Source organism: Carcharodon carcharias, chromosome 2, assembly GCF_017639515.1.
Source record: "Carcharodon carcharias isolate sCarCar2 chromosome 2, sCarCar2.pri, whole genome shotgun sequence".
Taxonomy (NCBI): Eukaryota; Metazoa; Chordata; class Chondrichthyes; order Lamniformes; family Lamnidae; genus Carcharodon; species Carcharodon carcharias.
Window position 1 is genome coordinate 126,526,811 of NC_054468.1, and position 24,759 is coordinate 126,551,569.

At 42.4% G+C, this 24,759-nt stretch overlaps 1 protein-coding gene across 3 annotated transcripts in view; it reads right to left on the reverse strand.

The window, feature by feature from the left end:
- dtd1 (D-aminoacyl-tRNA deacylase 1) overlaps positions 1 to 19,624 on the reverse strand; it is a 207,290-nt gene extending 187,666 nt beyond the window's left edge. For 2 of the 3 annotated variants that reach the window (XM_041207251.1, XM_041207259.1), the window contains exons 1-2: positions 19,471 to 19,624; positions 3,788 to 3,878 (exon numbers count right to left, since the gene is read on the reverse strand). In XM_041207251.1, coding sequence (XP_041063185.1) covers positions 3,788 to 3,878; positions 19,471 to 19,513 — 134 coding nt within the window. In that variant the 5' untranslated portion in view covers positions 19,514 to 19,624. Of the gene's footprint in view, positions 1 to 3,787; positions 3,879 to 7,520; positions 7,600 to 19,470 lie in introns of all 3 variants that reach the window. The other variant, XM_041207268.1, reaches the window with a different exon arrangement.
- Between the last annotated feature and the right edge of the window lie 5,135 nt (positions 19,625 to 24,759).

The following is a 24,759-nucleotide window of genomic DNA, read 5'->3' on the forward strand; positions in this document are numbered from 1 at the left end:
GATAAGGGGGTATCAGGTCACGCCACACTTTTTCTCCACAGAAGGTGACATTTAGGCATCATGTGCCTTGTGATTTTCAAGGTGGAATGCAGACGATGGACTTGGCTGGGTTTGGGTTATAGGGATGATAGTTAAATACTACCCACTGACTTATAAGTCATGAATCAAAATAGTACCTCAAAAATCAAAAGGCAGGCTCCTTAATTAGGACACACATTTTATATTGCTCGCTCGGCAAGTTAAATGTCGAATGAAAGTCATCATTGCTAAAGCCCCGTTCAATGTTGTCAGATGGACAAGCAGCTGGTAATTTCAATCCTGATCGTGGCTTGCACAGGAGGGCATCACTTAACTGGGAGCTGTGCAGCCTCACACGCTCAAAATTGGTTAATCCTGATGAGGAGTGGGCAGAGAACAATACAGCTTTTATAACCATCGCTATATTGTATTACAGAAGCGCACACAATGGGAGCAAACTTCTCGGCCCCTTGGAGACAGGCTTCAGGAGGAGGGGGGGGGTGCCGTGGAAAATCAGATTGTGGTGTTAAGTGAATTCCATGTCAGATGGTGAAGTATGAAGCTAGACACAAATGCTTTCCTTGATGGTTGGTTTACAGAACGCAGCATTACATTATATCTGCCCCCACTTACTAACATCCAGTGTCCCTGGAGTCTGTCTTTATACTCTTTTATTGGAAACCAAATAGACTAAATTAACAACTTCAAAGGCAGCCCCTTAAAGAGAAAACCAAAACCTTAAAGGAAACTGACAAACATTAAACCAAAATATGATTAAAGGGTCCATAAAGCATCCCAGTCCCCGTGATGCCCACCGAGCACGGAAGGCCTCAACTCAATGGTGCCAGTGGACACCATGTGCTCCCTCTCCATGGGCAGCCGGCCACAACCATAGCTGTAGAAGAGGCAGACAGTCAGGCCGGATGACACCCCCGCCCTCCACCCCACCCCACCGATCACCCGCTGCCTAGACTTGTTAATGCCCAACTCGGCCAGGCCCAGGAGCAGGTTCACGAGGAGGTCCTCCTCCCTCCCTGCGCCCGCTCCGCACAGGGTGACCATAGACCAGGAGCGTGGGACTGAAGTGCAAACAAAACAACAGTAAAAGGTTCTTCAACTGACTAAAAAGGGATGCAGCCTAGTACATCTTACATAGGCGTGGTCCACAGACTCCACAAGGCCTTAAAACACACAGATATCTTGGGAGTCCGTGAACTGACACATCCTATCATTGTACGGGACCGCTGCGTGCAACACCCTCCACCCCAGGTCCCCGACGGAAAGGGGGAGGGCACCCCCTTAAAGGGCCCCCCACTGGGGACTTCTGCCACCGGATGGCATCAAGGCACACCAGGGCATGTCAGGGCAGCGGGCAAGGGCAAGAAAGTGAAGGGCATGCAGCAGCAGCCCACACAGGAAACCCCTCCACACCGAGCTAAAGGATACAGAGGGCATTTCCACGAGGCGGCTCAGGTTGCGGGGCTTCAGCTCCCTAGGGAGGGTTCGGGGATATGGAATTCCGTCCGAGCAGGAGCTTGCTCAGATAGGAATCCACCACGCATCTGTGCCTCCTCAATTATACTCCTTTCAGAGAACCAATGAACGTAAAATAATTAAACAAACAACCAACCCCCTAAGGGGCTTTATATTATTGTAACAGAACCAATGAAACTCCAGCAGAACCTTATCAAGTTAAGTAAGTCTTTCCTTATATGTGCTTAAGGCACTTAATCAATCAATGCCCTTCACCTGTGTTTCCTTATCCTTGATAATACAAGTAACATACCATTAACATACCATTAACATGAGACACTTCAGCTCCGCTTCCCAATGTGTTCCTGCCTCCAGAAGATTTTCCAGGGGGCGGGTTTCCTGCAACAGCTCCATAGCCAATCAAGGTATTTAAAGGGCAAACAGCCCTTAATTGTGCACAGCATTACAATGTTATGGAAGGCACGTGAGTCCCATGCTGTGTCAGGAGCCCAGCATTGCATCGGAGGCAGCTTCATGGTGGAAGGTTAATGGGACATCAGAGGCTGCTATTATTATGTAGCCACAAGGCTGAAATGGGCACAGTCACAGCCCAAAGCATTCTTGTGGAGAGGTTTTCCCCTCCACAATGATGGTCCTATCAGCTCTGAGCCTTCCTTTTTATTATTCAACCCCCCCTGAAGCCTTTCAAGCGTGCCTTCATTTTGAGGTGTCCTCCAGCTCTCCATCCCCCTCAGCAGCACCCAACTCTCCCTGTGGGGCTGCCAGCCAGCCAGTCATGCAGGCCCCACCATTAGACCTGCCACGTCCGTGTCCCACCCACCATCCTTAGACAGTGAACATGAAGGGGGCCTATGAATTGACCGCCTCCTGTAAGCTCACGCTACAGGGTGCACCTCCAACACGAGTGGGATCGCGACCCACATGTGGCTCCAACGGCTGAAAATTTTAGAAGTGAAGACTTGGCCCAACATTTCCTCTGCCTTGCAAAATACATCAGGACAAAGGTGTTAATCATCAATTACAGATTGAAAATGCAGAGGTAGTTAGAGGACTATAATTCTGAGGCTTATGTAATGCAGCTAGGGACTTGCAATATTATAACCTGTGAAGACTCAGCCAGCTTTTATGTACATCTGGAGAAATTCAATTAGAACTGCAAACTTTAATTCCCTTGATCAGCTGCTAACTTCCATAACACATGTCAGCTGGTGGCCTACCTCTCTTCCATGGCCACCTCCATTGCACTGGTGGCCCTAGAGAAAGAGCACGTGGTGTCCACCAGTACACTTGAGGCCTTGCACAACTTGAAGGCACCATGGAGACTAAAGGACACACTGGATACTAGATAAAGTATTGAATTTTCCCTTTTTTTTGTGGATTAGTTCTCTGTCAGTTGCTCCCCTCTAACAAGGATTATTGGGATTTTTTTGGGTCTGATGGCTTTGACCATCTCCCTTAAGAAAAGGCACGCCTGGTGAAAAATGTTGTCAATAATGGATATCTTTACAGCCTCAATAAGTTAATATTTTAAGCTACATCTTACATCATGTACAATCATAATGGAAGAAGGTCAGAAAACTGTCAAAGATAACGTTATAGCTTGTCTAGACCAATCTCCTCCGGAGTCTGAATACCCAGTTCAGTCAATGTAGATCTGAGTTCTTGAATAGCGTAAGGGTAGATTGGTGCACAAGAGACTCATTGTGGGTGAGTCCAGCATTCAGGGGCACTGTTTTTAAATTAGCCCTTTTAGAACAGAGATGAGGAGAATTTCTTTCTGTCTGAGGGTTATGAGACTTTGGAACTCTCTGCCTCAGAAGGTGGGGTCATTGACTAATAGAGCTAGATAGATTCCCTTGCCTAACAAGAATCTAAGGTTATCAGGGACAGGTGGAAATGTGGAATTCAAAACACAAACAGATCAACCATGATCTTATTGAATGGCGGAGCAGGCTCGAGAGGCCAAATAGTCTACTCCTGTTCCTATTTCTTATGTTTATGTATTTTTATGTTTCATTATGTAGAATGCCCACTGAGCAGAAGAGCTGTGACTCAGAAGCTATGTAGTACAGATCTCACTCCTTAAGCTTTACTCAGTAATTACAGTATCTTGCATAAAATTATCAAATACATTTTCAATGGAAAGCTTTTTAGGCGACTAACAGTTTCTAAAACCAAACGTCAAAATGATGAACAATAATTGCATCATCTGTTCTGGTTTGCAACAACATTTATACGTGGAAGGAGGGCATTTTCTTTTTTAAAATACACTCACATATATTCCATGTCTTTCTGGGTGTCTTCCACAGAGATGCCCAATAGCACACAGATTCCTCGTCCTATTGAGCTGATTTGTTCTTCGCCCACTGAGAAACAAAAAGGAGACCTTTATGAAATGGACCGAAATACACCCTTGAAATCCTGATTATAATTGGACACAAGGTTCACATTGTTACATGCGCTGTTGTCCCATGTACCATCACTGTGCCACAACAAATATCTTCCCCCACCACCCAAGGTCCCTGCCGGTCCACAATGAGCCCAAAGACCACAGCATCCTTCTTGCCAGGCTGGTGTGTACTCGTTAGCCATACATAAAAATAGCCTAACTCATCATATAGAATTTGCAACTTTCCACATGATTGGGATGCTCCATGATTGTACAACTGTAACTGTAATTATCTTTTTTTGATAAAATTCTTGCAATTATACACTGCCTTTTATGGTCACCTGATATCTCGAGGTGCTTTACAGCCAATGAAGCACTTTTTGACATGTAGTTACTGTTGTCATGTAGGAAGCGGCAGCCAATTTGCACACAGCAAACTCCCACAAACAGCAATGTGATAATGACCAGACAAATTTTGAAATGTTGATGGGGGGGGGGGTGGGGTAAATATTGGGCAGGACACCAGGGATAACTCCCCCTTGTTCTCCTTCAAAATAGTGCCATGGGGTCTTTAACATTCACCTGAGCAGGCAGGTGGGGCCTCAGTTTAACATCTCCTCCAAAAGGATGACGCCTCTGACTGTGCAGCATTCCCTTGGTGCTGCATTGGAGTGTCAGCTTTGGTCTTTGTGCCCAAGCCCTGGAGTGGGACTTGAATCCAGAACATGTGACTCAGAGAAGAGAGTGCTACATATTGAGCCTCAATTGACTTTAAATCAGGCGGAGCTGCACCATCATGGTCCCCTTTGAATCTCATTGTCAACAATGATTATGATTGATTTTATCAGTCTTTTCAGTCATTCAGGCAATTTGTTGCCCAACTTACATATAAACAAAAACAACTTGCATTTATATAGCACTTTTAACTTAGTGGAGCATCCCAAGGCGCTTCACAGGAGCGATTATCAAACAAAGTTTGACACCGAATCATATAAAAAGTTATTAGGGCAGCTGACCAAAGATTTGGTGGGAGAGGTAGGTTTTAAATAGCGTCTTAAAAGATATACAGAAGTGGAGAGGTTTAAGGAAGAAAATTCACTACCTTAGCATTACTATCGCTGAGCATTGAGCAGTTTTGAGTCAAGCTATTAATGATGATTGAATTTGCTTTTGTTTTGCAAATGACTGATCTGGGATCATTTTGCACTCCTTGAAAGTGACTAGGATCTAGGAAGCTATAGGAACGACACTCAATGGTGGGACTTGGAAAATTGGGATTGCACAAGGTGCCAGAAATGTAGAAGTAGCAGGACAGTTGAGATCAGGAAAGTTCCACTCACTGAGGGAGCTCAGATGACATACACAGTTGATGCTGAAGAACTCTCAAGTTGAAGACCATCTTGACTGTTGTGCCACAGCTCCATCCATCTTTGACCTCAGTAACATATACAAGGCTGCAACACCTGCTGTTTCAACACCTCTTCATCCTGGCCAAGTTTTCTCAGGGTCATTCAGGCTCGTCAACTTGATGAGGTGAGAGTGACTACCCTTGACATCATGGCAGCATTTGACCAACTGTGGCATTAAAAAGCCCTAACAAAATTGAAGTCAATCGTAATTGGTCCACTGGTTGGACTCATACCTAGTACAAAGGAAGGTGGTTCAGGAGACCAATCATTTCAGCACCAGGACATCAGTGCAGGAATTCTTCAGAGCAGTGTCCTAGGCCCAACCATCTTCAGCTGCTTCATCAATGACCTTCCCTCCATAATAAGGTCAGAAGTGGGGATGTTCACTGATGATTGCACCATGTTCAGTACCATTCGCGACTCCTCAGATATGAAGCAGTCCATACCCATAAGCAACAAGACCTGGGCAACATTCAGGTTTGGGTTGATAAATGGCAAGTAATGCCACATAAGTGCCAAGCAATAATGGTCTCCAGCAAGAAAGAATCAAACCATCTTCCCTTAATGTTCAATAGCATTACCATTATCAACATCTTGGGGGCTACCGTTGACCAGAAACTGAACTGGACCATGTTATATAGTGGTTATAAGAGCAGGTCAGAGGCTAAGAATTCTGCAGTGAGTAAGTCAACTCCTGACGCCCCAAAGCCTATCCATCATCTACAAGGCACAAGTCAGGAGTGTGATGCAATACCCTTCTCTTGCCTGGATGAGTGCAGCTCCATCAGCACTCAAGAAACTTGATATCATCCTAGATTATGCAGCCTACTTAATTCGCACCCCATTCACTCCCTTAAACTCCACCACCGGTGCACAGTGGCAGCAGTATGTACCATATAGATGCACTGCAGCAACTCACCAGGCCTCCTTTAACAGCACCTTCAAAACCCACAACCTCTACCACCTAGGAGGACAAGGGCAGCAGATAGTTGGGAACACCACTACTTGGAAGTTCCTCTCATGGTACACGCCACACTGACTTGGAAATATATCGCCGTTCCTTCACTGTCACTGCGTTAAAATCCTGGAACTCCCTCCGTAACAGCACTGTGGGTGTACCTACACCACGTGGACTGCAGTGGTTCAAGAAGGCAGCTTATCACCACCTTCTCAAGGGCAATTAGGGTTGGGCAACAAATGCTGGCCTAACCAGTGACACCCACATCCCAAGAACCAGTTGATAAAAAAATTGAGTACAGCTTTCTCCACGCTGAACTTCTGTCTGTTTCAACTTCAGAGAGGTGTGGCCAGGCTATCAGTTCCGTGTAAGATCATAATTAATGACTGGAGCAGCACTGTTAAGAATTGCCAGAACTTAACTTCATGCTTATTGCCAACAACAGAAAGCTGAGAGTTGGGGCTAAGGGCACTCAAAGGGAAAAGGTGGTTAAATAGGATCCACGGAGATTGGTGAAGGCACCACTATGGTTCACCATTCACATAAACAATTTGGACTTGGGTATTGAAAGCAGCAAATCGAAATTAGTTAATAACTCTAGTTAGTATTGAGAAAGATGGCAGCAAAATACAAGATAACATTAATATGTTGGAGAAAGGGTGTGCTATTGGCAAATTAATTTCAATGGAGAAAAATGTCAGTGGTACATTTTAGTTGGAAGAGAAAGAGGCCACAGACTGTTTGGATAATATGAGTCAAAATGGGATGGAGGAGCAAACGGATCAAGGGGTACAGATACAGAAATACTGGAAGTAGGAACACAGGATAAGGGCATAACAAAAGCAAACAAAACATTGGAGTTTATTTCTCGACGGACGAAATTGAAAAGCAGAGAGGTTATGCTAAACTTACATCGGACTTTGGTTAGACCACACGTGGAATGCTATGCACAATTCTGGTCTCCACATTATAAGAAGGATATAAAGGCACTGAAAAAGGTGCCAAATGATTTACAAGGATGATAGCAGAACCGGGAGGTTATGACCAACAGGAATGATTGAATGATTTTTCTCTAGATGAAAGGTGGCTATGGGGTGGCCTGACAGGGTCTTTAAGGTGAAGCTGAGACTTACTAGGGTAGAAACAGACATAGAGAAGATGATTCCACTTGTGAGGAGGCCAAAACTAGGGGCCATAAATATAAAATAGTCACTAATAATTCAAATAGGGGATTCAGGAGAAACTTCCTTACCCTGAGAGTGGTTAGAATGGGGAACATGTGACCACACGGAGAGTTTGAGACAAATAGCATAGATGCATCTAAGGGGAAGCTAAATAAAAAAAGAAAAATTTACATTTATATAGCATTTTCATAACCACCAGATGTATCAAAGCACTTTCAATAAAGTACTATTGAAATATAGTTACTGTTATAGAGACATGGCTTCTTCTTATCATGTCCACAGACAGTCTATACATGGCCCAGCCAGAACTGGACACATTTTTGCACCTTGTTGTTGAATGGCTGAAAGATGACAAAGACAGGGACCTGAATATTCAAGGGTATATGATATTTTGGAAGAACAGGAAGCTAGGAAGCGGGGTAGCTCTGTTAATTAAGGATGACATTAATACAATAGAGAGAGATGACCTTAGTTCTAAAGATCAAGATGTAAGATCAGTTTGGGTAGAGATAAGAAGTAATAAAGATAGGAAGGCACTTGTGGGAGTAGTTTATACTCACTGACAACAACTGCATTGTAAGACGGAGTATACAGGAAGAAATAATGGTGGCTTGTGTGAAAGGGACAGCGATAACCACGGATGATTTTAATCTACGTGTAGATTGAGCAAATCAGATTGGCAAAGGTGGCCTGGAAGATGAGTTCAAAGATTGCTTTTGGGATAATTTCTTAGAGCAGCACACACTACAGCCATCCAGCGAGCAGGCTATTCTAGAGTTCTGGTAATGAGCAACGAGACAGGATTAATTAATGACCTCATAGTAAAGGCACCCTAGGTAGCAGTGATCATAACATGATTGAATTTTGTATTCAGTTCAACAGAGAGATAAGGGCAATTATGAGGGTATGAAGACAGAGCTGGCTAAAGTGAACTGGGAAATTAGGTTAAGGGATAAATTAGTAGAGATGCAGTGGTAGACATTTAAGGAGATATTTCAGAATATTGAGAAATGATACATTCCAGTGAGAAAGAAAGACTCTAGGGAAAGGACACACCAGTCGTGGCTAACTAAAGGAGTTAAAGATAGTATCACATTGAAAGAAAAAGCTTATCATTCCACGAAGATGAGTGGCAGGTTAAAAGACTGGACAGGATATACAATAAAGCAAAGAATGGCTAAAAAAAAGGCACAAGGAGGCAAAACATTAGAGTGCGAAAGAAAGCTAGTTAGAAGTATATAAACAGAAAGTAAGAGTTTCTGCAAGTATTTAGAAAGGAAAAAAGTAAGGTGAGCATTGGTTCCCTAGTGAGTAAGTCTGGGGAATTAATAATGGAAAATAAGGAAAGAGCAGATGAATGGAACAGATATTTTGCATCCATCTTCACTGTAAAGGATACAAATAATATCCAGAAATAAGTGTGAATCAGGAGGTGAAAAGGAGGGCAGAACTTAAAACAATTGCACTCACCGGGGAAAGAGGACTGAGAGAATGTTTAAAACTGAAAACTGTTAGCCCCAGGTCCTGACGGACTTCATTCTAGGTTCTAAAAGACGTGGCTGGGGAGATAGCTGATGCATTGGTTTTAATTTTTCAAAATTCCCTAGATTCTGGAAAGGTCCCATCGGATTGGAAAATTGCAAATGTAACTCCTCTGTTTAAGATAGGAGAGACACAGGAAGCAGGAAACTACAGGCCAGCTATCTTAACATCTGTCATAGGGAAAATGCTAGAATCTATTACTAAGGAGGTTATAGAGGACACTTAGAAAATCTCGATGCAGAGTAAACATGGTTTTGTGAAAGGGAAATCGTGTTTGGCTACGTTATTATAGCTTTTTGAGGAAGTAACAAGCAAGATGGATAAAGGGGAACCTGTTGCCATTTGACGAGGTAACAAATCGAAGGTTACTACACAAAGTAGGGGCTCATGGTGTAGAGGGTAGAGGATTCAGGAAAGAGAAAGGAGCAAAAAATGGGTAATTTTCGAGTTGGCAAGATGTAATGAGTGGAGTGCCCACAGGAATCAATGCTGGGGCCTCCACTACTTACAATCTATATTAGTGACTTGAATGACAGGATCAAACATATGGTTGCTAAAATTGCTCATGACACAAGGATAGGCGGGAAAGTAAGTTGTGAAGGGGACATAAGGAGGCTACAAAGGGATATAGATAGGTTAAGTGAGTGGGCAAAAAATTGGCAACTGGAGTATAACGTGGGAAAATTTGAACTTGACCACTTTGGCAAGGAGGGTAAAAAAAAAAGCAAATTATTCAAATGGGGAGAGATTGCAGATCTCTGCGATTCAGTGGGATCTGGGCGTCCTGGTATATGAATCATAAAAAGTTAGTATGCAGGTCCAGCAAGTGATTAGGAAGGCAAATGGAATGTTGTCGTTTATTGCAAGGAGAATGGAATGTAAAAGTAGGAATGTTTTACTACAGTTGTACAGGGCTTTGGTGAGACCTCTAGAGTACAGTGTACAGTTTTGGTCTCTTTATTTAAGAAAGCACATCACTGCATTTGAAGCAATCCTGAGGAGGTTTAATCGACTGATTCCTGGATTGAGTGGGTTATCCTATGAGGAAAGGTTAGACAGGCTTGGACTGTATCCATTAGAGTTTAGAAGAATGAGAGGTGATCTTCTTGAAATGTACAAGATCCTGAGGGGACTTGACAGGGTAGATGCTGAGAGGATGTTTCCCCTTGTGGGAGAAACTAGAACAGGGGGACACAGTTTAAAAAGAAAGGATCTCTCATTTAGGATGGAGATGAGGAGATTATCTCGCAGAGGATCATGAGTCTGTGGAATTCTGTTCCCCAGAGTGCAGTGGAGGCATGGTCAATGAATATTTTTAAGGTGGAGTTAGATAGCTTCTCAATTGACAAGGGAGTCAAAGGGAAAGAGGGCAAACAGGAAAGTGGAGTTGAGGCCACAATCAGATCAGCCATGATCTTATTGAATGGTGGAGCAGGCTCGAGGGGCCAAATGGCCTCCTCCTGCTCCTAATTCATATGTCTACATGTATGCAAACATGGAAGCCAATTTGCACATCGCAAACTCCCACAAACAGTAATGTGATAATGACCAGATAATCTGGTTTTTTTGTGACGTTGACTGAGGGGTAAACATTGGCCTGGTCATCGGGGATAAACCACCTTGCTCTTCTTCAAAATAGTGCCATGGAATCTTTCGCATCCACCTCACCAGGCAGATGGGACCTTAGTCTAATGACGCATCCAAAAGATGGCATCTCCAACAGTGCAGTGCTCCCTCAGTACTTCACTGGAATGCCAGCCTTGATTTTTGTGCTCTATTCCTGAATTGGGACTTGAACCCAGAACCTTGTGATTCAGAGGTGAGTGTGCTCCCAACTGAGCCATAGCTGGGTGAATGGAATGGAAGGACATGCTGAAAGAGTGAGATACAAAAGGGGTACTTGTGTGGAGCATAAACATGGACATGGACCCTTCAGGTCAAAATGCCCGTTTCAGAATGCTGCACATTCTATCGAAATTAACATTTGAAGAATTATTAAGGAAGAGAGGAGACGCACCAACGCAAAAGGCCATGGAAACAGTGGGAGCTGGGCTGGAGGGAAGAATGAGACAAACGGACAGACATTGTAGTGACTAAAGTTTCAGAGTCATACAGGGAAAAAATAAACTGAAACTGAAAGAGACTGAAAAACTAACGAGTGGGAAAGAATGAAGAAACTGTTGCAGAAAGGGAGAATCCTAGTTTATTTTTCACCAGAAAAATCAGCTCAGGAGGTCAACTATATATAGCATATTGTGGATTTCATAACATTGCACACGGCTCACAATACACCTTCTAACTCACTGCAAGCAATACCACAGAAGATCCCAAATACCCACAATAAAGCAGAAAGTGGCATCTTTCACATGATATTGTTTTTAGTGCTTCTTTATGAGTGAAAATACTCATCAATTTCAGAGGAGATGGTGGCATTGTGGTAATGTTACTGGACCACTAATCCAGAGGCCCATGCAAATGCTCTGGGGACATGGATTCAAATTCCACCAGGGCAGTGGGTGGAATTTAAATTCAATTAATAATCTGGAATTATAAAGCTAGTATCAGTAATGGTGACTGTCGATTGTCATAAAAACCCACATGGTTCACCAATGCCCTTTAGGGAAGGAAATCTGCCGTCCTTACCTGGTCTGGTCTACATGTGACTCCAGTTGACTCTTAACTGCCCTCTGAAATGGCGTAGCAAGCCACTCCATTCAAGGGCAATTAGGGATGGGCAACAAATGCTGGCCTTACTGGTAACACCCAATAAAGAAAAAAAAAATCTAGTTAACACCTGAGTCCGCAGTAGTTCTGAACACAAGCAGGTTTTACAGATTTCTACCAACGTATGCCTAAAACTAATAGAAGGGGGTTATTCCTCCTCAATTTATAGGGAAAACTTTGAAATTATCCACCATCTTAACAAAACACAGATCTAAGCATGGGTGTCCCTTTTGTGATATGAGCACACACACAGTCAATGCGGTGTTCAGATCATAGTGTCGTGGACAGAAAAGAGATAAGGGCTAGGCAATTCAAATTTTTTTAAAAGAGGGATGTGGTTGCTGCTGCGTGAGGATATATTCATGATAGAGCAGTCTGTTCATTCCTGGTCAGCGCTGACTTCGTTACCATGCTGATAGTGCCCTGAACGCTGAGTGACCCATCAAAGGTTATCTCAGAGAACACACCAAGGTACCATTTACCACAGGTAGAACCACAGCCATTCCCAAATCATAATCTACACCAGGCTCACAAAGCAACTGTTCTACTAGGAACTCAGTCACGGCAGGAGACTACCAGGGGTATGCCGGAAATGCTTCAGGGATGTCCTTAAACCATTCCTGAGAGATCAAAGATCCCCGCTGACTCATGGAAGCTCCTGGCTTGTGATCAACCAAAACAAAGAAGGTTTATTAGTGAAAGCACCGAACACCTCGAGAGACTTCCTCAGAATCACGCAGAGGTGAAGCTGGACAGCGTACATATACCTCCAAACCACTCATCTACACCACCCTCGAAGCACCACATGCCCTGCATGTGGCAGAGTCTGCAGATCGCACATTGGACTTATCAGCCACCTCAGAACCCATCAAACTGGAATGGAAGCAAGTCACCCTTGATCCTGAGGGACTGCTAAGAAGAAGACCTTACAATACTGGAGCTCCTACTAGAAATATAGTGGGTAGAATGGATGCAATCGGCAATTCCAGCACAAACTGCATCCAAAATCGTGCCTGTTTTTAAAAGTGTTCTTCCTGCCGCCCAGCCGAGTTTCTGCTCACCCTTGTTTGCATAATTATCGAGTGCAATCGGACAGTGTTTTAAAAAACAAAGGCTTTCATTTAAATGGCGTTTCTCATGATGACAAAGCGAATGAAGTACTTTTGAAGTGTAGCTACTGTTGGAATGCAGGAAATGCAACAGCTAATTTGTGCTCCCACAAACAGCCATCTACTTTTTATTATGTTGACTGAGGAACAAATATTGGCCAGGACACCAGGACTCCCCTGCTCTTCTTCGAAATAGTGCCAAGGGATCTTCTACATCCACCAGGTGGGGCCTCAATTTAACATCTCATCCGAGAGACAGCGCCGCCAGCTGTGCAGCACCCACTCGATACCACACAATGTGTCAGCCTTGATTTTTGTACTCACATCTTGGAGAGGGTCTTGAGTTGGGAGTGCTGCCAACCGAGCCATGGCTGACATATAAAACGTATTAAAACATTTTTTTGTGTTTATTTTACTTTAAACAATATTCTTAATATACTTAAGAGTGACAACTTGATAAGTTTGAATAATACAGCTGAAAATGGGTTTACCTAAAAAAAAGCATTTTAAACCAGTGTCAACACACCATCTAACACCATTTTGAATGACTGAAAATGATATCCAAAACTATTTCCTAGTTAGACTAGGTTACACTAGTCAGTTCCTTAGTTCCCTTAAAAGGTAAGTTCATTTATCACCCGTCTATTAGTGTACATTTATCCAAAAGAGCCAGCTGAATTTCTAGAACCCACTCAAAGGCCTATAAACCAGCCCAAGTGGTGAAAACTCCCAATGGTGCTTAATTCACCAGGGGATGGGGGGTGCGAGAGGGGTGCGGTGTGGCCACTTTTGTGGGTGAAAACTAATGCAAAATATCATGGAAAACTCAAGTTGAACACAATTTGCACTCCAAATTCCATGAGCTTTTGCGCCAATGTCAGAAGAAGCCGCCAACAAAATTAGCACGGTCCCATTTTATTTTTCATCTTCTTCCTAAAACCCAGAGTTTACAACACAGAAACCAAGTCTAACTGGTCCAAATATTGTTTTCTATGCTCCACACAAGCCTCCTCCTGTCACACTTTAACTGACCCTAACAGAAAGGTCTGCGTAATTTCTTTTGGGCTTTTCTACAACAACAGGACATTCCAAAGCACTTTACCAGCAATGAAGTACCTTTTTTGCAGTGTAGTCACTGTAGGAAATGCAGCAGCCAACTAGAGCACAGCAAGCTCCCATAAATAGCAATGCGATAATGATCCTATTAGCTTACCCTTCTATTCCCTCATGTTTTTATCTGGTTTCCCTTTAAATGCAGTTTAGTAGGAGTCTGATAGTGAACCCATAAAAGTTGTGTCCATAAACCATGTCAATAATTGTGGGCTTTCATCGAGTTTGGCTGGACAATTTTTAGTTGTTGGCTTGTTTTCTTAAAGACACTGAAAATAAAGATCAATATTCTCTGCATCTCCACAGGATTTTTGGAATCTAGGCTTTTTTCCACTGATTTTTCTATCCTCTTTTACACCCAGAATAAAACCAGACAACCCCCTCCAAAAAAGGAAGTTTGTTATTGAACTGGCGATCAATACTGACTTGAATGATAAAAGCAAAATAGTGTGGATGCTGAAAATCTGAAACAAAAACAGAAAATGCTGGAAAAAACTTTAAGGAAGAGTCATATGGACTCAAAACGCTAACTCTGTTTTTCTCTCCACTGACTTTGAATGGTCCTTTCTTACCCAAGCTAGCAGCAACCAAGCCTAGGCCTTTCTGATCATCCTGCAACATACTGAGGGGAAAAGCTGGTTACACTCCACAAAGAGAGAGATGGAGCACAATCTCACAGTAGGATGCGTATGTCGATATTTTCAGAGCACTTACTGAGCAAGGTGGGGGTTAGACAAACAGTAACAGCTGGGTTGGTGAATTTCCCATATTAAACAGCTCATTTCAATTCAGATCCATCTCTATAAATATTAATAAGCAACAACGGCCTCATTTATTTTCCATTCTGAACACCCACTGTCCCCGCCTCCAGTTTTTAATGTGTGCCACGCTATGCCATTGATCATCCTCACAATGTGGCTGTTTCAAGAGCCCATCTCTCTTCCACTTTTTTTGGATGGTTAGTAACCCCCTTAAACAGATACTCTCACTCTTTACCTGCTTTTTTCTTCTTCATCGCAAACGACAATGCTGGCAAACAAATTCTCTATATTTCTCCATTCCTTTCAAATATTGTGGGCGGTATCAGGGCTGACCCAGTGAGGTCTGGATTCTAAAAAGACCACTGACCCATGATTATTTTAAGGATGTTCTGTTATCTCATCAGTCTCTCTTATTCTAGCTCTATAAGACTCCAATGTTTTATGTCAAAACAGGAATATATATGTTATGCATCACCTAAACAGTACAATTTTTAAAGGAGGTTCAGGAGCAGAAATGGGGTGTATTCTTTGATGGTGGCAAGCCTAATTGAGAAGGCCGCTAAAAAGGCTGCATATGGGAACCTTTGCCTTTATAATATATGAACGTAGAGTACAAAAGCAAGGAAACCATGGTAAACATATATTAAAAATACTGGTTAGGCCATAGCTGGAGTATTGCAGCCAATTCCGAGCACTAGACATTAGGAAGGGTGTCAAGGCCGAGGAGAGGGTGGAAAGGTATTTGAATGGTACCAGGGGTGTGGGACTTCAGTTGTGTGGAGAGACTGGAGAAGTTGGGATTGTTCTCCTCACAGCACCAGGGGTTAAGGGGAGATTTGATAGAGGTGTTCAAAATCATGAAGGATTTTGACAGGGTAAATAAAGAGAAACTCCAGTGGCAGAAGGGTCAGGAAACACAGGATACAGATTTAAGGAGATTGGCAAAAGAGCCAGAAGTGACATGGGGGGAGGGGGGAGGGGGGCAAAGAATATGCAGTGAGTTGTTAGGATCTGGAATGCACTGCCTGAACAGATGGGGGAAGTTGATTCAATAATAACTTTCAAAAGGAAAAATACTTGAAGGGGAAAAATTGTAGGAATATGGCAAAAGAGCAAGGGCATGGAACCTTTTTTTATTTCTTCTTGGGATGTGAGCATCACTGGCATGGCCACCATTTATTGCCCATCCCTAACTGCCCTTCAGCAGGTGGTGGTGAGCTGCTGATAAATGAGTGGCACACTAGTCCATTACAGAGGGCAATAAAGAGCCACCCACATTGCTGTGGGCCTGATGTCACTTGTAGGCCAGACCAGGTAATGACAGCAGATTTCCTTCCCTAAAGGACATTAATGAACCAGATGGGGTTTTTTTTACAACAATTTGGTAGTTTCATGATCATTATAAATAAGACTAGCTTTTTATTCCATATTTATTAATTAATTGAATTTAAATTCCCCCAGTTGGTGGGATTTGAACTCTCCAGAGCATTAATCCAGGCCTCTGAATCACTAGTAATTTTACCACTACGCTACTAACATTCTAACTGGATAGCTCTTTCAGATAGCCAGCACAAGCACGTTTGACTGAATGATACTGCACAGAGGGAGGACATTCTAAGAACTGATGGCAACGATGAATCAGGGACAGGTACATGGTTCCACGATGGAGTTGGGCCATGCCTAGGAGTTTATATATAAACCTAAAGGCAATTCATAATTTTGTTAGCACATCAACAATGACATGGTTAACATCATTAGATTAAATATTGAATGCACATTAAGTATGCAGGAATTATCAGACTGTAAATCATTCCAAGCATAAATGTCAATTAAGTGTATTGTAGTATCGTAACTTGACTTAATAATAGTAAATCTGATATGTTGTATCCCATTTACTGTACCATTACCTAGTTAGATTTAGATCTATCACTGAACAATTTCTTTTGCTCCATCTCCATTCTCAAATCACTCACTCTACAAATAATACATTGGCATGGGTCCTAGTACCTCAGTGAGTGATGATGCCAGCACCCTTTTCATAATTTCAAAGACTCCCATCGTTAACAACCTCTTGTACACTAATAAATCTTTCACGCTCTTGTCTTTCCCTTCAAAATTTATTTCAACTCACTTGTTCTAATTCCTTATCCCCATCACTTACAGCATACTCAATGTGTCTAATGGAAATTCCCATTCTTATGCCTTCACTGACTCCTCTTCATCATGCTTTGTGACATTTCCTCTGGTTAATGAGCCATTCCCAAAGATAACCTGCAATCTCCCCTCACCTTGGTTCATCCCCATCAAGGCCACTTGAAAAGAATCAATAGCTGGTTAACACTAGACACGGCAATAAATGGTCAGGTGCTAACATTTCATTAATAACTTCAACTTTTTCAAATTTTCTGTGTAAATGAACATTAAATCCCAACACAAAAACAGAATTACCTGGAAAAACTCAGCAGGTCTGGCAGCATCAGCAGAGAAGAAAAGAGTTGATGTTTTGAGTCCTCATGACCCTTCAAATCCCAACAGTTTACTAAAATCAACATTGTAATCCAAACATTCTCAGGATGGAATATTATTCAGGACACGATTCCTTATCACACTCAAGATGACTTTCATCCTTTGTATTAAATAAATAATTTGGTGATTGTGTACTTCAATAGTTTCACCATTCAGGAGTTATAGGTAGGGTTATATTACATCTAGATTTGAATAGTGTAATATTGTCCAAGCAACAACTGTTACGACACAGCAGTCAGTAAAGGCTGAGTTGTTTAAATCCCAGAGGGAAACTTGAACGACTGTCTTAACCTATATCTTCAATTGATGTGTTTGAGATGCAGCTCTGAATTCAGAAATAAAACCACCAAGCCTCAAGAGGTTTTTATATAAAACTAAGTTAAACATTTACTAATTTAACAAATTAAACACATACACATCTACATATTACTACCATAATAACTTTTAAGCAAATTCCCAAATTAATCACTCCCAGGTAAATCTTCACCAAGGCAACAATAACCTAAAGACTTTAAACAGACACCAGGCAAAGCAGATTTGGCCTTACAAATTCAAAATGAGGTCCCTTGCAATTTGAAACAAAAACAGAATTACCTGGAAAAACTCAGCAGGTCTGGCAGCATCGGCGGAGAAGAAAAGAGTTGACGTTTCGAGTCCTCATGACCCTTCGACAGGTTGGTTCCTTTGCAGACACAGTTGTAGGGCTTACAGACCACTTAGATCTTACATGTCTCTGACCTGCACATTCAAAACCCCTTTCTGTTTATACCTAGCCTTCCCTTTGAATGTAAATTGTCATTGTATCACTATGTCTTTGAACTCCACCTCTCCTAACAATTAAAACCCCTTCCATAGCACCAATTTTATTAGTGATATAAACACATTGCTTGGTGTCCCCTAGCTAGGTTTTACTTCCTTCTTTTGAATAGTTTATTCAACAAATGCAAATGTAATCTTTACCTTCTAGCCCTACGTTTATCTAATTAACATCTCAAACTACTATACATCAAAGCACCCAGACTAGCTGGCTTTAATCCAATTAAACCATACACAGACACAGACTCTAATACAAATCCAATTTAAAAATAATCTCCAATAACATTACACATTAATATCTCTTCGTTACATCAACACAGTTAAGTTTTTGATATCACAAGTTGTCTTGGGTGCATATGGGCAGACTAGATGGTGTGAACTACCAACATCTGCTTTTTAAATGTTGGGAAATGGAAACAGAACGAAGTCCGATACCCACCAAACCAAAGAGGGATATGTCAGGAGATTGATCACATTTGTCTTTGGGAGCTTGCTGTGCGCAAATTGGCTGCTGTGTTCCCTACATCACAACAGTGACTACACTTCAAAAGTGCTTCATTGGCTGTAAAGTGCTTTGGGACATGCTGTGGTCCTGAAAGGTGCTATATTAATGCAAATCCTTTTTGTTACACACCCATAGGCCTTGATTATCCTAAAGGTTTTGTCACTGATATTTAAGTAAACATTTTTTTTTGCTCACGGCGTGACTTATTTTTCCAAAAAGGATTCCGGTCACAGAATGTAAGTGGGTGAAATGTTCAAATGCACTTGTGGTGATTGTGCCTGAAGAGAGTGTTTTGACTTGTGTAGCACGACACTCAGGATGAAGTAGTAGATTATCAGGAGAAGGTCATGGCACGCACATGTGGGGTGCACCAGCCGTTATTAATAACGACGCGTTAAGTATATAAAGACTAAAAATGAGTCATCAAGGATGAAATGAACCCAATTGCAAAGAGCATGTATCTGATCTTAGTTGGGGACAAGTCAATTCTCTCGGTGTGAACTGGGATTAGCTGGACTGACTACAAGCCTTCATTGCTGAACAATAGGTGCCAGACATGAGTGTGTGTAGATTGGGTCTGCACTTTGTAAATAGAGGCGCTGCCGGAAGACAGCGGAGAGCCGGCTCCTGCGCTGAAAGGGACACCGTTGCACTGAGAGCAGCAGCGAGCGAGTCAGCCCCCTGCTCTGTCCAGCCTACAGTGTGTGTCAATGCAACCCACTGTCCACTACTCACACACACACACACACACACACACTTGACTATCCCAAATCCATCTCCAAGCTGCAAACGCCTCCCCGGCCTTTGCTTTGTGACAGCAAACAACACCAATGAATTAATAATGCCCAACAGAGAGAGAGGGAAAAAAAACCCTTCCTCTCCCACCTCCCACAAAAGGAGGCTTTGCCAATAAACACAGACTGACCTGTCACACTGGCCTTTGCGACTCTCTGAATAATGGCCTTCATGGTGTGATTGGTAACAAGACAAGCGGGGCTTGTAGCTGGAAACCGGGTTTTTTTTCTCTTGGTGCAGTGTCAGTGTTGAACCAGACAGAGAGGAAGCAGGCTTGATGAAAGTCGGCGCAGTGATACCCCTACAGGACAGGAGCAGAGTTGCACACTAAAGTGCAATTTAACAAAACATAAACCAGGAATAAGATAGAACAGGGCTTACCCCCACCACCCACATGATTCACAGCCTCCTACAAAAGCAAGCCAGCAAGATATGATGAATCTTTATAAAGCACTGGCTTTTGGCCTCAGCCTGAGTATTGTGTCCAGTTCTGCGCATCGTACTTTCAGAAGGATGTGAAGGATTTAAAGAAGGTGCAGAAAAGACTTAGAGAGTGGTTTGGGGGATGAAGCAATTCAGCCGAGTGGATAGATTGGAGAAGCTGGTGGTGTTCTTCCTTACAGGTGAGATGATTGTGTTCCCGTTGGCGGAAGTGTTGAGAACTGGAGGACACCGATGTAAGGTGGTTGTTATACTATTTGTAAAGCGCAATGAACTAATTGTTTTGTGAGTATATATCTCGGGGCGCCACATTCACTGTTACACTGCAGCCATGTGCCCGGCAATGATGGATCAGCCTCTCAGTCCACCAACCACATGGAGAGCAGTGAGAAGTACATTCGATGAAGCTCCAGCATTTTGAGTCTAAATTGTGATTATTTCTCACTTATTGGAACCAGAAGACACATGTTGGCAGTGGTCTCCTATGAGTAAAAACTCAAGCATTTTAAATGAATTTAATGCTGAGTTAGATTGAAGTAGTGCCAAAGAGTGAAAAAATCTGAGTGAATAGTGCAAAAACAGAATGGCTACTGCCACAACTCCAGCCAATGATGAATTGTGAGGCTGGTGATGTCTTGGAGGCATTGAACAAAATTGCAGACTGACATTCAGTAGCTTTCTAAAAAGCGCTGGTGAAGGGGAAAGGGTCAGCTACATCCTTTTGTGAGCAGAAGAGAAAGATTTAAATTTGTTTAATAGCTGAGAGCTGAAGATAACAGCAGAAACCCGGACAAAGTTTTTGAAAAATTCAGCCCACAACTCCAGCCAAAGCCAAATCATCAGATCTACTGATATTAATTTCAAGGCCTGAGGGTGGAATCAGGTGAGCCTGTTGATAATTTCGGAACAAGATTGAAAAGTGCAACCCAGAAAATGTAAATTTAAGGACATGGATGAAAGGCTGCTAGATTAGCTCATTTGAGGTTCTGCACAACCTGAAGTACAAAAAGATTTGATTGGAAAGGACAAGCTGACAAGGTCACAGGCTGTAGACACTGCCAGAGCAAATGAAGTTATGAGTAGACAGATGAAGACGCTGACTACCCAAATGGCTAGCTTTCAGTTAAGTCAGGGGAAAGGTAGCAGGGTGATGCAGTGAAACAGTGACAAAAGAATGCACACCGAACAGAGAGAAAGATGTGCAAGAGCTGTGTATAACCACATGAATTCACATCAGAAGGAAACATCCCATGTGTGGATCAAACTGCACAGCTTGTGGGAAGCCCAATAACTGGGAAAAGATGTGCAGGGACAGAACAACAGGGAAAATGAGAAATAAAAAATCCAAAGCATCTAGACCCTGGAAGATGACAATGAGTTTGAGAACACAGGAGACACAGGAACCATATAACTCCATGAAATGGCTGGATGTGATGATTCCTAGAGATTCAGATCAGCAAGAGGGTGAGAAATAAGACTACAACATAAACTTGAAGCTTGATGCTGGAGCACAGAGTAACATCATCCTGCTCAGACTATACCAGGAGACCTTTCCTGAAAATTTGAAAGTAAATGAGTAGCCAAAGAAAGATGCTCTGAAACCAGGAAACATCATGCTAACAGCATGCTGGCGAACAGAGATTCAACAGCTAAGAACAATACAAATCAGAGGGCCACACAAAGGAAAAGCTGTTACTAGTATGTTCTACATCACTGAAACAGATGGTCCTACTCTCCTGGAGTTGAGCAGTTGTGAAGAGATGAAAATTATCTCAGTAAACCATGAAGTGAAGGAAGTGACACTGGGTGTTACATCCATTGATCTGGTACAAACCTATTCCGAGTTATTTGATGAGACGGTTGGATGTTTTGAAGATTTTGAGTATCACATCACTATTGATCCAGCAATGAAACCAATGATTCATCCCCCATGTAAAGTACCGACAGAGCTAAAAGGAAAGCTTGCAAGAGAACTCTGAGTCACAGAGTCTACAGATCGGGTAAATTTCATCATGGTGAAAGAAAAGCCAAATGGATGAGTAATAATTTGCCTGCACCCCAAAGATCTTAATCAGCAATAAAGCACTAACTTATTCCAACCGGGGAGAAATCACACCAGGACTGGCAGGGGAGAGAGTTCTCAGCTTGATGCCAGAAATGGCTACTGGAATGTGAAGCTTGACTAGGAATCTTCACTGTTGACAATATTCAACGCACACTTTGGCCAGTAAAAATTCCTGTGTGTACCTATTGGCCTTAAAGTGGGACAGGATGTGATCCAGCAGATGTTGGTGAAACATATCAAGGATATGAGGGAGTAGTTGGCATAGCTGATGATATCAAAACTGTTGTGGGGGTATGCCCCTTTACATTTGAAAATATGATTTTTCAACTTCCAGCTGATTGGATCTTTTGCAATTTGAACTGAGACCAAGAAAACTGCTTAAAAATGCAAGGTCACATTCCAAGGTGAAGGTGAGGGGCCAACAAGTCATCCCCAGGGGAGTGTGAAGAGAGAGACATTTCCTATAATCCATCGAAACTCGTAACTATCTAAGGACGCTACATTAAAAATGCAAAGTACTGGGTATTGAAACAATGGTTGCCACAGTCTGACCCACCCAAAATGTCTTGAAAATACATAATGGGTGAAGTATTTAAGGGGAAGGCTGCCAGCAACTAGAGAGAGATTGCAAGTGATACAGGCAGTGTCAAGAAAGACTTCAGCAGAGGAAACAAGCTGACGGCTGCTACTCTCTCCCTCTCCTTTTGGAATAAGCATGTCGCTCGGTTTGAGAAGTCAACTATTCCAGAAATCTACCAGCGAACTGAGATCACGTAATAATTACAACATCTTCTGCATCTGACCGCACCCAAGAAACCAACTAACCTTACTCGGCACAGTGTTCAAAATTACCCCTCAAGGACAATCAAAGAACACAACCATATATTCTTTTACTTTTTTTTGGATTGGACTATAACTCCCCTCCCTTTATTCTGGTGTGTGTGTGTGTGTGTGTGTGTGTTTATGGAGGTGGGGGGGATGGGGCTGAGAGGGGTTGCCCTAATGACTGCATGAGGGCTGAATACTTAATGTCGCAGTTTTATTACTTGTCTTGGATTTAATGGCTAATAAATTAACTCTTTCTTTGAATCAAGAAAACCTTGTTTGATTGGCTCCTTATTGCTCATAGCTTAAATAGTAAAACACATTCTGATTTGGTAAAGGCATAACCTCATAAAAAAGAAACTTAAGCCTTGGTTGTGACCAAACGAGGAGGCTGAATAGAGAGGAGCCAGTTCACCCCTTCTCACCTGGTTGTAACAATACCTATGGTGAAGATGAAAAAGATTATGACCACCATCTACTTGAAGCCATGGAGAGAATGAGGAAAGGTGAGATCACAAACAAATGCATTGTGCAGGTGACAAAATGCCAATTCTTCAAGATAGTGTACATACCTGACGGAATCAAACTGAGTCCTAAAAAAGTCACAGCCATCTCTGAGATGGAAGATCCAAGAGACAAGAAAGAGCTGAGAAGTTTCCTTGGCTTAATCTAATACAAGTTCTTTCATACCTCATGTCAGAACACACAGCAAAGCTACAAGAGCTGATCAAAGAAGATGTTGAGTACCATTGATCAGAGTCGCACGAGATGAGTTTCAACAAACTCAAAGAAGTAGTGTGCAAGGTGACAAGTCTGTCATAGTACAACAGAAAGAAACCTGTCACTCTGCAAGTAGATGCTGTACAAAATGGAAGCAGCCCTGGTACAAGAGGGAAAGCCAATAGCATTCACACCCAAAACTCGAACATCAGCTGAGACCAGGTATGCCAACATAGAAAGAGAGCTTTTGGCAGTCATGCATGGATGTGAGAAACTCCATACATATCGCAATGGGAGAAAGTTCATAGTGATTTTCGTCCACTGGAGCAGATCTACAGAAAAAGCTGTGCAGAGCTCCAGCAAGACTAGAGGTTACTCATAAGGCTTCAGAGTTATGATTTCACTCTGAAATACAAGCCAGGAAGAGAAATGCTTCAATAGATGCTCTATCTCTGTTGCCTCTATAGGAGAAATACAAGATATATGGTATGAAGATCCATCACCAAGTGAACGTAACACCACCGAAACTGAGTCAAATTAAAGATAAGACTAACAAAGATGAAGAGTTACAGATGGCCTGATAAGATACAGCAAACACAGCCGTGCACACAGTTGAACTGGTCTATCGGAGATGACATTTCACTAGAGGATAGTGTTAGAACTATAGAAAAGTTATGGTGCAGAAACAGCTTTCTTTACTACCTTATCCACCTGTCCTGCCATCTTCAGGGACCTGTGGACATGCACTCCAAGATCTCTCACTTCCTTAACCCTTCTCAATATTTTACCCCATTGTATCTGTGCCGGACAGAAAAAGATGAAAAAGAAACTAGCCACTCATTTTAATCCCACTTTCCAGCACCTGGTCCATAAGTTGCAGGTTACAGCACTTCAGATGCAGATCCAAGTACCTTTTTAAATGAGTTAAGTGTTTCAGCCTCAACCACAGATTTAGGCAGTGAATTCCAGATGCCCACTACCCTCTGGGTGAAAACATTTTTCCTCATGTCCCCGCAAGTATTCTACCAATCATCTTAAAACTATGCTCCCTGGTAACTGATCCCTCAGCTATGGGAAACAAGTCTTTATTGTCTACTCTATCTAGGCCCCTTATAATTTTGTACACCTCATTTAGGTCACCCCTCAACCTCTTCTGTTCTAAGGAACCTAGCCTATCCAATCTTCCCTCATAGCTACAATTTTCAAGCCATGGCAACATTCTTGTAAACCTCCTCTGTACTCTCTCCAGAGCAATTATGTCCTTCCTGTAATGTGGCGACCAGAACTGTACACAAAATTCCAGCTTTGGCCTAACCAGCGTTTTATACATTTCCAGCATTACATCCCTGCTTTTGTATTCAGTACCTC